At 43.6% G+C, this 12,415-nt stretch overlaps 1 protein-coding gene across 3 annotated transcripts in view; it reads left to right on the top strand.

The window, feature by feature from the left end:
* LOC134958135 (arf-GAP with dual PH domain-containing protein 1-like) overlaps positions 1-12,415 on the top strand; it is a 120,107-nt gene that overhangs the window by 29,374 nt on the left and 78,318 nt on the right. For all 3 annotated transcript variants that reach the window (XM_063940516.1, XM_063940518.1, XM_063940517.1), the window contains 5 exons: positions 3,055-3,146; positions 4,695-4,777; positions 6,824-6,936; positions 7,267-7,413; positions 8,193-8,276. In XM_063940516.1, coding sequence (XP_063796586.1) covers positions 3,055-3,146; positions 4,695-4,777; positions 6,824-6,936; positions 7,267-7,413; positions 8,193-8,276 — 519 coding nt within the window. The remainder of the gene's footprint in view (positions 1-3,054; positions 3,147-4,694; positions 4,778-6,823; positions 6,937-7,266; positions 7,414-8,192; positions 8,277-12,415) is intronic.

Below are 12,415 nucleotides of genomic sequence, written 5' to 3'. Positions count from 1 at the left end.
ACACACCAGGAGAGGTAAAACAAATGATTGAGGATCTACAGTAGGTAGACTAGAGGAATGGGCAAGAACATGGCAACTACAGTTTAATGTAAAAAATGCAAAATCATGCACTTGGGTCTCAAAGGCTAAATATAGTATCAAGGGCATTATAATGGAAAATACAGAGGAGAAAAGGGATTTAGGAGTCATCATTTGTGATCTCTTAACAGCAGATAAGCAATGTAACAAAGCAATGAGGAAGGTAAGTCAGATGCTTGGTTGCATAGGGAGAGGAATCAGTAGCAGTAAGGGTGTGTACACACGGTGAGATACTTGCTATGCCCGATTTTCACTTGCGATTTCCCTTGAACTCCCCGGAGCCCAGCACCACCGATTTAGACTAACTTTTCTTGAGATATGGACTATGTGTGCTTACGATTTTGGCTTATGTGAGATTTTGGCTTATGTGAGATGTCATTGACATGTGAGATGAACTACATAGTACACCGATCTAGCAAGGATTGACTTGCCTGCACAGTCTATCTTTTCTTGCGATGCCGACCTGGCAGGGCCGCACATCGGGATCGCAAGGTGACTTTCACCTTGCGATCTGCACTAACTTTTCTTACGTTTTTGACTATATAGTCAAAATCGAAAGAAAATATCTCACCGTGTGTACATACCCTAAGAAAGAAAGAAGTAATAATGCCACTGTGTAGGTCATTGGTATGGCTTCATCTAGAATATAAATACATTAGAGACTGTAAAAGATGGGTAACTAAAATGGGGCACGGCCTACACCACAAAACTTACCTTGAAAGACTAAAAGATCTTAATATATATAGTTTGGAACAGAGATGGGAAACGTAGGACATGATAGAAACTTTGTGCCAAGGGTTTTAATAAAGAGGGAGACGTTCTTCAAAGGATGAAAAGTATTAGAACTCGAGAAAATCCACTGAAACTGGAGGGAAGTAGGTTCAGGGGAAATTTGAGGAAACCACTTCACAGAAAGGGTAGTGGATAGGCATAAGAATATCATTACACGTACCTAAGGAACAAATAGGGTTGAAATTGGCAAAAGGATAAATGAAAAAAGGGGAGACTAGATGGGTCCAGAGGTTTTTATTTGCCGTCAAATTCTATGTTTCTATCTCATAAGGGGCGGGATGTACTAAGCCCCGGCCGGCAGGACAGCGCCGCGGCGGGGTACGCCAGCTTTAGCTGGCGTACGTCCATAGAAGCCTATGGGCTTCTCCCCGCGGCGCTGTGTGAGGGATCTGATCGGATCCCTCCCAGCATGCCCTGCGGCCGCCCCCGTCACCCCGCGCATGCGCAGACTGACTCCTGGGGCCGAATCCCGGAAGTCAGGCTGCCGCTGCGCATCGCGGAGGACAGCTCTTATCGGAAGAGCTGTCCTCCGCAATGCTGATCGCATATGTTAGTACATATGCAATCAGCATCGTGGCGCAGGGCGGCGATGTACATTAGTACATCCCGCCCAAGATAGGGTCATGAATGTTCGCAACCATGGTCACTGCCCTTGCCTGTCTCATATTGCTGACCATGCTAACAATGTTGAAGACACTGACAGAGAGAGAAGAATAGAGAGAATGGCCCTAGGGATGTGCCCATTGCAATTGAATTTGGACAAAACCTTCTTTATGTAAAATCAATGAAAGTGGTGCAAGCAATTTGTACATGAAATCATTTCCATGTGTGTTTTACTTAGTAATTAAGTAACCTTTCTGAAATAGTCTTGTTAAGTCAGGAGTCTGAAAAGGAGAAATTATGTTGGGGCATGGATAGGGTATGTACAGTTAATAAGGTGTAAAAACACAACAAAAAGCATAAAAGCAGAGCGGAGGTTATCCGTGAATTGCGTCGCAGTAACAGCAGCGTGTCATTACAAATTGTGTTTTCATTTTGTGCTTTATTTGTGTTCACTTTTCTAGCCTGTTATTTTTAATCTGATACTGTGATATGTATTATCATCATTCTAGGACAATAGAATATTTGTATTCATTGCTTATTTGGAGTTTTGTGCCCGCATTGTCTTATAAAGTCCAATTTTATTGGATAGGTATTCTGTGATTTACAGCTCATTATTGAGCAATAGGAATGCTACCATCCTTCTATTCTACGTTGGCATTTGCAGTCAGGTGCAGTCTATTAGTATTTGTGAATCTGAATTACACCATTGGCTCCTTACATACCTAAGTCAGTGCCGAATAACAGCTTTATCCATTCTTCATAGTAGTGTGCAAATGACACGTATATCGAATGCTGCCTGCCATAATGATCTCCTACAAGGGGCAATGCTGTGTAGCTTATACAGCATATAGTTTATGGGGCAGATTTATTAAGCCTGGATAAGTGAAGGTGATATAGCACCTGCCAATCATTTTCTAACTGTCAAGTTTCAGGCTGGGTTTGAAAAATGACAGTTAGGAGCTGTCTGGCTGGTGTGTTATCACCTTCCACTTTATTATTATTACCAGTTATTTATATAGCACACACATATTCCATAGCGCTTTACAGAGAATATTTGGCCTTTCACATCAGTCCCTGCGCCATATTCCCTACCACATGTACACCCATTCACGCTAGGGTTAATTTTCGTTAACCTACCAGTATATTTTTGGACTGTGGGAGGAAATCGGAGTAGCCGGAGGAAACCCACGCAAGTACGGGGAGAATATACAAACTCCACACCGTTAGGGCCATGGTGGGAATTGAACCCATGACCTCAGTGCTGTGAGGCAGTAATGCTAACCATTACACCATCTGTACTGTCCTAATCACTTAATTTGTCACTTCGCCAGGCTTAATAAATCTGCCCCTATGTTCAGTATGTGTAAGACCTAGCATGCCACCTATTACCTGTAGAGCAGTCATTTGCGTGTGGCAGGCATTTTAGTAAATTTATGTAATTATCTATCAGATAAAAAAAAATTGCTTCCAGGTATATCAGAACTGTTACAAAGTTAAGACTTATCTAATAAAAAAATGCATATATTTATTAGCTTTGCTTCCTTTTTATTTTCCCTGAATAACCCCTTCTTGCTCTCTTAGTTTCTTGACAGACACGGGAATGACTTGGCTAAAGCAATATTCGAGGCTCATGTTCCTGTGTATTACTACAAACCCACACACAAGGATTGTCAGTAAGAAAAACAGCCAAGATATCTGTACATTTTAAGTAATTATACAATGGTCTACCAATCTTGTGTGCCCTGTATTATGCACAATGTATGCATCCTTCTGCAATATAAAGGGTCGTACACACGAGGGCTTTCTTTCACTTGTGGTCTGTTTGGCCTGAGCTTAGTTCACCACATGACACTGCCAGGGCCAGATTGAGCTTGACCGGGCCCAGGTAATGCAGGGTGTGTGTCCTAATAACGGAGAGGTGACCCCGCCCCCTTAAAATACAGGAATAAACTATTGTCTTGCGACCTGCACCACAGAGGGGCATAGTGGGACCCTCAGCTAGAGGCAGATCTGGGAGGGGTTTCCACAATCAGTGCGATCACTATACCCCCTGCAGGCAGAGGAGATGGCTGCACTCATCTCTTCTCCCCAGCACACAGCAGCACATGCTAAACTGGGTAGAGAGGCTGTTGCCAGCTGATAACGGGTCAGAAGACGCGGAAGGTGGTGGGCAGACCGGACCCCTCCAACAAGCCCGGGCACTGAGCACTGCATATAAAGATCATTGCACCAAATAATGAATATGCTGACACTGATGTATCATATCCTGTTTTCTTCTGTCTATGTCTGTCCACTATTCGCTCAGCACGCTTGTTGGTGCTGCTGCTATATATTCCTGGGTTTCGATTATCTCAATTTGCAATACCAGTTGTGCTGTAATCACCAATCACCCTTAAGATATCACAGGCTCAGGGGCATATCTCATGTTCACAAACTCTTAGGGTACTATTTATTGGGGAGGTTTTTATCATAAAATGATGCAGAAACTACAGTTTCTGCATAATTTATGTATCAACGCTATTTACTAACAGCCTAATGCAGGAGATTTCACAGAAATGAATAAATAGGCCCCTTAAGCTGGCCATACACTGAACAATAAACCTTTATAACTGGCCGATGCAGGACAGTACTGAACAAATATTATTCAGTGTATGTACATGAATAATAACCTTTCAAGACTTGAAAATGACTGCAACCAGCAGAGAAAAGGTGGGGATAATTTCATTGGATTATCAAACATGTTTGATCCTCCCAACAATCTCCCTCATGATTCCATGTTGCAATGTGAAGATAGAGCCCTTTCATCATGCAGTGTATGGAGACATGACAATTATTGTTGCATCGCTCAGACCCAGGGACGTGTGGTGTTTGGTCAGCTCTTATCATTATTGTTTAGTCTATGACTAGTCTGTGACCAGCCTTATATTAGGGCAGATGTATTCACCTGGACACGACATAAGGAAGTGATAAACTAGTGATATGTGCAAGGTGATACACGCACCAGCCAATCAGCTCCAATATGTAAATGAACAGTTAGGAGCTGATTGGCTGGTGCATTATCACCTTGCATTTATCACTGGTTTATCACTTCCTTATGCCTTCTCCAGGTTAATACATCTGCCCCATTGTTCTCTGTCCTGAGCTACCCTTTCCCTATTATTTTTTATTTTGCATGGCTGACTCTTTGCCTTAACTTTCCTTATCCTTGTTGTTCTTTACAGTGTGCTGCGAGAGCAGTGGATCCTGGCAAAATATGAGCGCAAACAATTTGTGAAAAGAGAAGGTTCAGATGGCCTTCCAAGTGGTAAGGATGAATACGGTTGTCAACAGACTTGGTGCTTAACAGGTTTCTAAGAGCATAGGTGATTTTTTTTTATATGAAAGTTACCATATGCCTTTATATACATCTATAAAAACCTGGATTTGCATTGTGCTTTGGGAATTTCTGTAACTATGTTTGCCCCTGCCCCTGTCACCCCAACTCATCCAGACAATGACTGTTGCTTAAAAAGAATCTATATTCTTGTCCGCCTGAACACGTCCAATTTTTTAAAGCGGCAACATTTACAAGGCAAAACCAACGTGTAAATGTTTTTTGCTTTAAAAAAAACGTACGTGTTCGGCCAGAATCTCGGAGCTACGGCCGTCTCGTACTTCATTACATTCGGCCCCATGTAACACTTCTTCTAAATGGGCAATGGGGAGAGAAGGTGGAGATGCACATAGGTACTTGCCAAGTACTCTGTCATCCCTCTTGTTTAACTTGTCTTTAACAGATTTATACCATTCATTGTGTAAGGGCTTGATTCTGAGTTGCATGCAGACGCAGCCACCTTTTTATCTTCATGCTGCAGCCATGGGCGATTTCATTAATACTGAGATGCCCTCTTGCAGCATCTCTATGAGTCTTTAGACGCCACCATCGGATGCACCATCAAAACCTGAACCAGCTCTATGACAGGTGCAGTTTCTCCAGCTGACCATGGACTCCTCCGTGAGCAGTTGTGCATTTTTGGATGCAGCTACTTAGAGTGACACACACATGACACATCCACATCTCTTTAGCCATCTCCCCCGTTACCTACTAGGAAGACCCACTGAATTCCACAGACGTGAATCAGATTCTGTTCTGCATCTCTTTCTAACTATCGCTGAGCATTCTACTCAGATTCAGGCCCCATGTTTGACTTCTGCCTAAAGTCTGAATATTCGCCATGGCTGATCTGGTAGACTATCTGCACCTCATACCATGGCTGTAGGAGATCTCTCTTAGCAATCAGCACAGCAGTGAGAAGAACACATTCTTCAGGTGTGGATACAACCAGGAATTTAGATGTTGACTATAAAATGATTCCATGTTTTCAGGAGGCTATATTGTACAAGGAGTCATGGAAAAAATTCCCCTTTCTGTAGGAACAAGATCTCACATTTACAGAAGCTTCCAATCCAAATCATGTTATAAAATGAAGAATTTAAAAAGTGACCCCCCCCATTCTTTGTTAGAGGTGGGAACCTCCCTCAACAGCAGCATTTTGCAATGTCTTTTATCATTGTGTTAGGATGCGGTCAAGATCCCGACACCGGGATCCCGACCGGCACAATCCCGACATATTCTCCCCTTGTGGGTGTCCACGACACCCATAGAGGGAGAATAAATTAGTGTACCGAGCGTGGCGAGCGCAGCGAGCCCGCAAAGGGCTGCGTTGCGCTCGCCCCCCTGTCGGGATTGTGCCGGTCGGGATCCCGGTGTCGGTATATAACTATGGGTGTACAGAGCCCTGTACACCCATAGTTACGGCCCTGGACATACTACTTGCTAGACGTGACAGTACAATTTGTTTTTACTTTGGTAATATAAGTTACTGCCTTTGTTAGCTTTATTTACATTAACTTTAGATAACAAATATAGGGGGTTATTCAGAGTTGTTAGCAAACCAAAAAAGTTAGCAGTTGGGCAAAACCATGTTGCACTGTAGTTGGAGCAAATGTAACATGTGCAGAGAGATTTAGTGTGTTCTTGTTCCTGTCCTATACTAGCTGCAAAATATATGATTCCTAACAGGTGTATCTGCACCTACTTGCTGCTGTAAACCCTGCCTGTGTAAGAACACCCCATCATACCCCATAAGTGTATAGTACATACAGTACCTTCCACACTACATACTTGCATTTGTGTGCGCTTGTTTTTGGAGCATGTACAGGGCAGATAGATGCGCTACACTAACTGGCAAACGTTCACCTCTGCATAAGCTCCATGATTTGTATTTGGACTAAATTAGATAGGGGGATACAAGGGGGATTCAGTCTACATAGTTTCCTCTAGATGTCAACAGAATGTGTTTCCTTGCAGGAGTAAAGGAGGGAATATTGTTCAAGCGAGGAAGAGATAATGCTCAGTATTGCTTGAGAAAGTTCGTCCTGACAGAGATGGATGGCACCTTGAAATACTTCATAAAGCCGGATGTGAGCGTCTTAAGGAAACATTAGGATGTTTAATATGAGGGTGACATTTATAAATGATAATTTTGTTTAATTTAAAGATACCGAATTGCTCAGGATACTGTAGGTTCAAACCTACTTGTAATAATTGTATTGAAAGCTCTATTTTTCTAAAGCTGGGCAGAATGACATTGCAGTATAGGTGTACTTGTTTTATTATGGTAGCCGTTGGCCTTACGAATGACAAAAATAGGTGTGTATGCACAGTATAGCAGTAGCATTGATGTGGAGATTACCCTTACGTGCCACAATTTGTGTTTGTCTACCTGACTCCTGCCACCCCGTTGTTTTTAGGCTAAGGAACCAAAGGCTGTAATCAAAATTGACAGTATTAACGCCACCTTCCAGCCTGAGAAGATGAAACATGAACACGGCTTACAGATCACGTATATCAAGGACAACAAGACCAGGAATATATTTGTATACCACAATGATGGGCAGGTGAATTAAGGGTGTCATGCTGAACCATGTAGATTTGGTTTAGATAAGAATATATTAAGAAATTAGGATTTTTTTATCACCTGGCTGCTTTACACCAGGCCTGTGAGTGGGGAACGTGATATTACTGTATAGATAGATTGTACTAAGGGTAAACAATATATACTAATTACTGAATGATGGGTTATCAGGATATTAATGCACAGAATCGGCATTTACTCTGTATAAAGAGTTCAGTGAAGGTAATACTACATAGAATATATATGCATGGAATGTGTTTGTATAAGGAGTGTAATGCAGAGATTATATATTGTATAAGGTAAATAAGTGTAAGTGGAGTGGGCATAGAGTGCCAGACGAGGGAGTATATATACAATTAGGTGCGCTAATATTTGCTTGGAAAAAAACAGGCATTTAATGCAATTTTTTCCTGATGAACATTTTTGGGCTAACCAATTACAGCCAATTTTTTTCCGTGCGAAAAATCAGTGCAGCTAATTGGACACCCCCCTAACATGCTCGGACCTATGTGTTTTTGTGGCAGCTATCTCCAAAAAATTTAGTACAAATTGGGGATTTGCTTTCACTTGCTTGAGGCAGCCAAAACCATATACCTGATAAACATCAGTATCGGGGCTAATAGGATGGCCCCGGGTGAGTCAAATAGCCACAGTACCGTGGCTAATTGGATACAACCCTTAAGTGTGTTGTGCTGAGCACCGTGCAGGCAGGGCAACGTAAGTGTAAACACATGCAACAGCAATCCTCTTTCTGCTTCACAGGAAATTGTCAGCTGGTATAACGCCATCCGAGCTGCTCAGTTCCACTACATGAAAGCTGCCTATCTAACAGCAAGTGACAAAGAGGTAAATGGGTGAAGGAAAGATGGTGAAATGTGTGGAAGGCTGAAATATATTGAGCCTCTATTTTAACTGCCGTAACTGTTTGAAAATGTAATTGTTGCTATGAGTACCGGTTTCTAAGTAAACTTGTCTTTTTTGATTTATATATATATATATATATATATATATATATATATATGTTCAATAGGGATAAAGTCTCTGCGCCTTCAGTGCTCTGGTGTGGAAAATTCCTTCAATGTACAGCTAATAATATATATGCGTACCAGAGATATGATCAAGATGTGCCTGTTGTGGTATCTTTATATGGTCGTCTTCCCTTGTCCTCTTACTCCATGTACGGACACCCTCAACGAGGGGTTTAGGTACAGTTATATAGGCAGAAAGGGAAGATATGTGTCAGCAAAAATGCTCTTAGTATTATAAAGTGACCAGTGACTTGTTAGTGCCAATAAAAAAATATATATATTTATAACAAAGTGCTATGTGCCTATAGTGTCTCAAAAACCACTATATTAAAAATGTGATTTCTAATATAAATAATCAGAATCACACCCGAGTGATAAAGTTTAAAAATAAGAAAAGGAAGGTAATGACTCACTCCTTTTTAGAATGCTGCTCCTATAAGGTACTCCTTGACAATGTATAGTACCTTTGAAAAAAAAGGGTTTTTTTCCATTCAAGGAAAAAAACAGAAAGAAAAGGGAACTAATAGTGTGATATAGTTTTTCACAATTTTAATCACACACATATACATAAAAATGGAATCGTACAATTTCAGGGTTCCCCTGAGGAAGTCCCATAAAAGCTGATAAAGGGACGAAACGCGTTGGACCAGCTTCCACTACCTCTCCAACGGCATTTACAACAGATAAGCTTGTTATAACTTTTTAAATTGTACGATTCCATTTTTATGTATATGTGTGTGATTAAAATTGTGAAAAACTATATCACAATAAAAAAAATATAACTCTCTCTGCACATGTTATATCTGCCCCCCCTGCAGTGCACATGGATTTGCCCAACTGCTAACAAATTTGCTGCTGCGATCAACTCTGAATTACCCCCAGAGAGCATTGTTTTAAGAGCCATTCTCAATGTGATTCTAAAGTGCCTAACTGGGTGGTGAAGAAATTAATAAGTTATTTTTTGTCTTATGATGAAGATTGCGTGCCCTTACACTGGATTTTGTGTCTATTTCTGTATTATTGGGTCAGACTATAAGGCAGCACCTTGAAGAAATTATTATTGAATAGAGTATGCAGTGTTTACAAGTAAAAAACACTGCTCAAAAAAAATAAAGGGAACACTTAAACAACACAATGTAACTCCAAGTCAATCACACTTCTGTGAAATCAAACTGTCCACTTAGGAAGCGACACTGATTGACAATCAATTTCACATGCTGTTGTGCAAATGGAATAGACAACAGGTGGAAATTATAGGCAATTAGCAAGACACCCCCAATAAAGGAGTTGTTCTGCAGGTGGTGACCACAGACCACTTCTCAGCTCCTATGCTTTCTGGCTGATGTTTTAGTCACTTTTGAAAGCTGGCAGTGCTTTCACTCTAGTGGTAGCATGAGACGGAGTCTACAACCCACACAAGTGGCTCAGGTAGTGCAGCTCATCCAGGATGGCACATAAATGCGAGCTGTGGCAAGAAGGTTTTCTGTGTCTGTCAGCGTAGTGTCCAGAGCATGGAGGCGCTACCAGGAGACAGGCCAGTACATCAGGAGACGTGGAGGAGGCCGTAGGAGGGCAACAACCCAGCAGCAGGACCGCTACCTCCGCCTTTGTGCAAGGAGGAACAGGGGGAGCACTGCCAGAGCCCTGCAAAATGACCTCCAGCAAGTCACAAATGTGCATGTGTCTACTCAAACGATCAGAAACAGACTCCATGAGGGTGGTATGAGAGCCCGACGTCCACAGGTGGGGGTTGTGCTTACAGCCCAACACCGTGCAGGATGTTTGGCATTTGCCAGAGAACACCAGGATTGTCAAATTCGCCACTGGCGCCCTGTGCTTTTCACAGATGAAAGCAGGTTCTCACTGAGCACATGTGACAGACGTGACAGAGTCTGGAGACGCCAAGGAGAACGTTCTGCTGCCTGCAACATCCTCCAGCATGACCGATTTGGCAGTGGGTCAGTAATGGTGTGGGGTGGCATTTCTTTGGGGGGCCGCACAGCCCTCCATGTGCTCACCAGAGGTAGCCTGACTGCCATTAGGTACTGAGATGAAATCCTCAGACCCCTTGTGAGACCATATGCTGGGGCGGTTGGCCCTGTGTTCCTCCTAATGCAAGACAATGCTAGACCTCATGTGGCTGGAGTGTGTCAGCAGTTCCTGCAAGACGAAGGCATTGATGCTATGGACTGGCCCGCTCGTTCCCCAGACCTGAATCCAAATGAGCACACCTGGGACATGATGTCTCGCTCCATCCACCAATGCCACGTTGCACCACAGACTGTCCAGGAGTTGGCGGATGCTTTAGTCCAGGTCTGGGAGGAAATCCCTCAGGAGACCATCCGCCACCTCATCAGGAGCATGCCCAGGCGTTGTAGGGAGGTCATACAGGCACGTGGAGGCCACACACACTACTGAGCCTCATTTTGACTTGTTTTAAGGACATTACATCAAAGTTGGATATGCCTGTAGTGTGTTTTTCCACTTTAATTTTGAGTGTGACTCCAAATCTAGACCTCCATGGGTTAATAAATTTGATTTCTCTAACGTCCTAGTGGATGCTGGGGACTCCGTCAGGACCATGGGGATTAGCGGCTCCGCAGGAGACAGGGCACAAAAATAAAGCTTTAGGATCAGGTGGTGTGCACTGGCTCCTCCCCCTATGACCCTCCTCCAAGCCTCAGTTAGGTTTTTGTGCCCGTCCGAGCAGGGTGCAATCTAGGTGGCTCTCCTAAAGAGCTGCTTAGAAAAAGTTTTTAGGTTTTTTATTTTCAGTGAGTCCTGCTGGCAACAGGCTCACTGCATCGAGGGACTTAGGGGAGAGAAGTCAACTCACCTGCGTGCAGGATGGATTGGCTTCTTAGGCTACTGGACACCATTAGCTCCAGAGGGATCGAACACAGGCCCAGCCATGGAGTCCGGTCCCGGAGCCGCGCCGCCGACCCCCCTTGCAGATGCCGAAGATGGAAGAGGTCCAGAAGCAGGCGGCAGAAGACTTTTCAGTCTTCCTGAGGTAGCGCACAGCACTGCAGCTGTGCGCCATTGTTGTCAGCACACTTCACACAGCGGTCACGGAGGGTGCAGGGTGCTGGGGGGGCGCCCTGGGCAGCAATGTATAATACCTTTTTATGGCTAAAAAATACATCACATATAGCCCTTGAGGCTATATGGATGTATTTAACCCCTGCCAGATCTCACAAACTCCGGAGAAGAGCCCGCCGAAATAGGGGGCGGGGCTTATTCTCCTCAGCACACAGCGCCATTTTCCTGCTCAGCTCCGCTGTGAGGAAGGCTCCCAGGACTCTCCCCTGCACTGCACTACAGAAACAGGGTAAAACAGAGAGGGGGGGCACTTTTTTTGGCGATATTACTATATTTAAGCTGCTATAAGGATACAACACTTATATAGGGTTGTTCCCATATATATTATAGCGCTTGGGTGTGTGCTGGCAAACTCTCCCTCTGTCTCCCCAAAGGGCTAGTGGGGTCCTGTCTTCAATAGAGCATTCCCTGTGTGTCTGCTGTGTGTCGGTACGTGTGTGTCGACATGTATGAGGACGATGTTGGTGTGGAGGCAGAGCAATTGCCGGTAATGGTGATGTCACCCCCCAGGGAGTCGACACCGGAATGGATGGCTTTGTTTATGGAATTACGTGATAATGTCAGCACATTACAAAAATCAGTTGACGACATGAGACGGCCGGAAAACCAGTTAGTACCTGCCCAGGCGTCTCAGACACCGTCAGGGGCTGTAAAACGCCCTTTACCTCAGTCGGTCGACACAGACCCAGACACGGACACTGAATCTAGTGTCGACGGTGAAGAAACAAACGTATTTTCCAGTAGGGCCACACGTTATATGATCACGGCAATGAAGGAGGCTTTGCATATCTCTGATACTACAAGTACCACAAAAAGGGGTATTATGTGGGGGGTGAAAAAACTACCTGTAGTTTT

This window comes from Pseudophryne corroboree, chromosome 9 (genome assembly GCF_028390025.1).
Source record: "Pseudophryne corroboree isolate aPseCor3 chromosome 9, aPseCor3.hap2, whole genome shotgun sequence".
In the NCBI taxonomy this organism is placed as follows: Eukaryota; Metazoa; Chordata; class Amphibia; order Anura; family Myobatrachidae; genus Pseudophryne; species Pseudophryne corroboree.
This window is presented reverse-complemented; position numbering and strand designations above follow the sequence as displayed.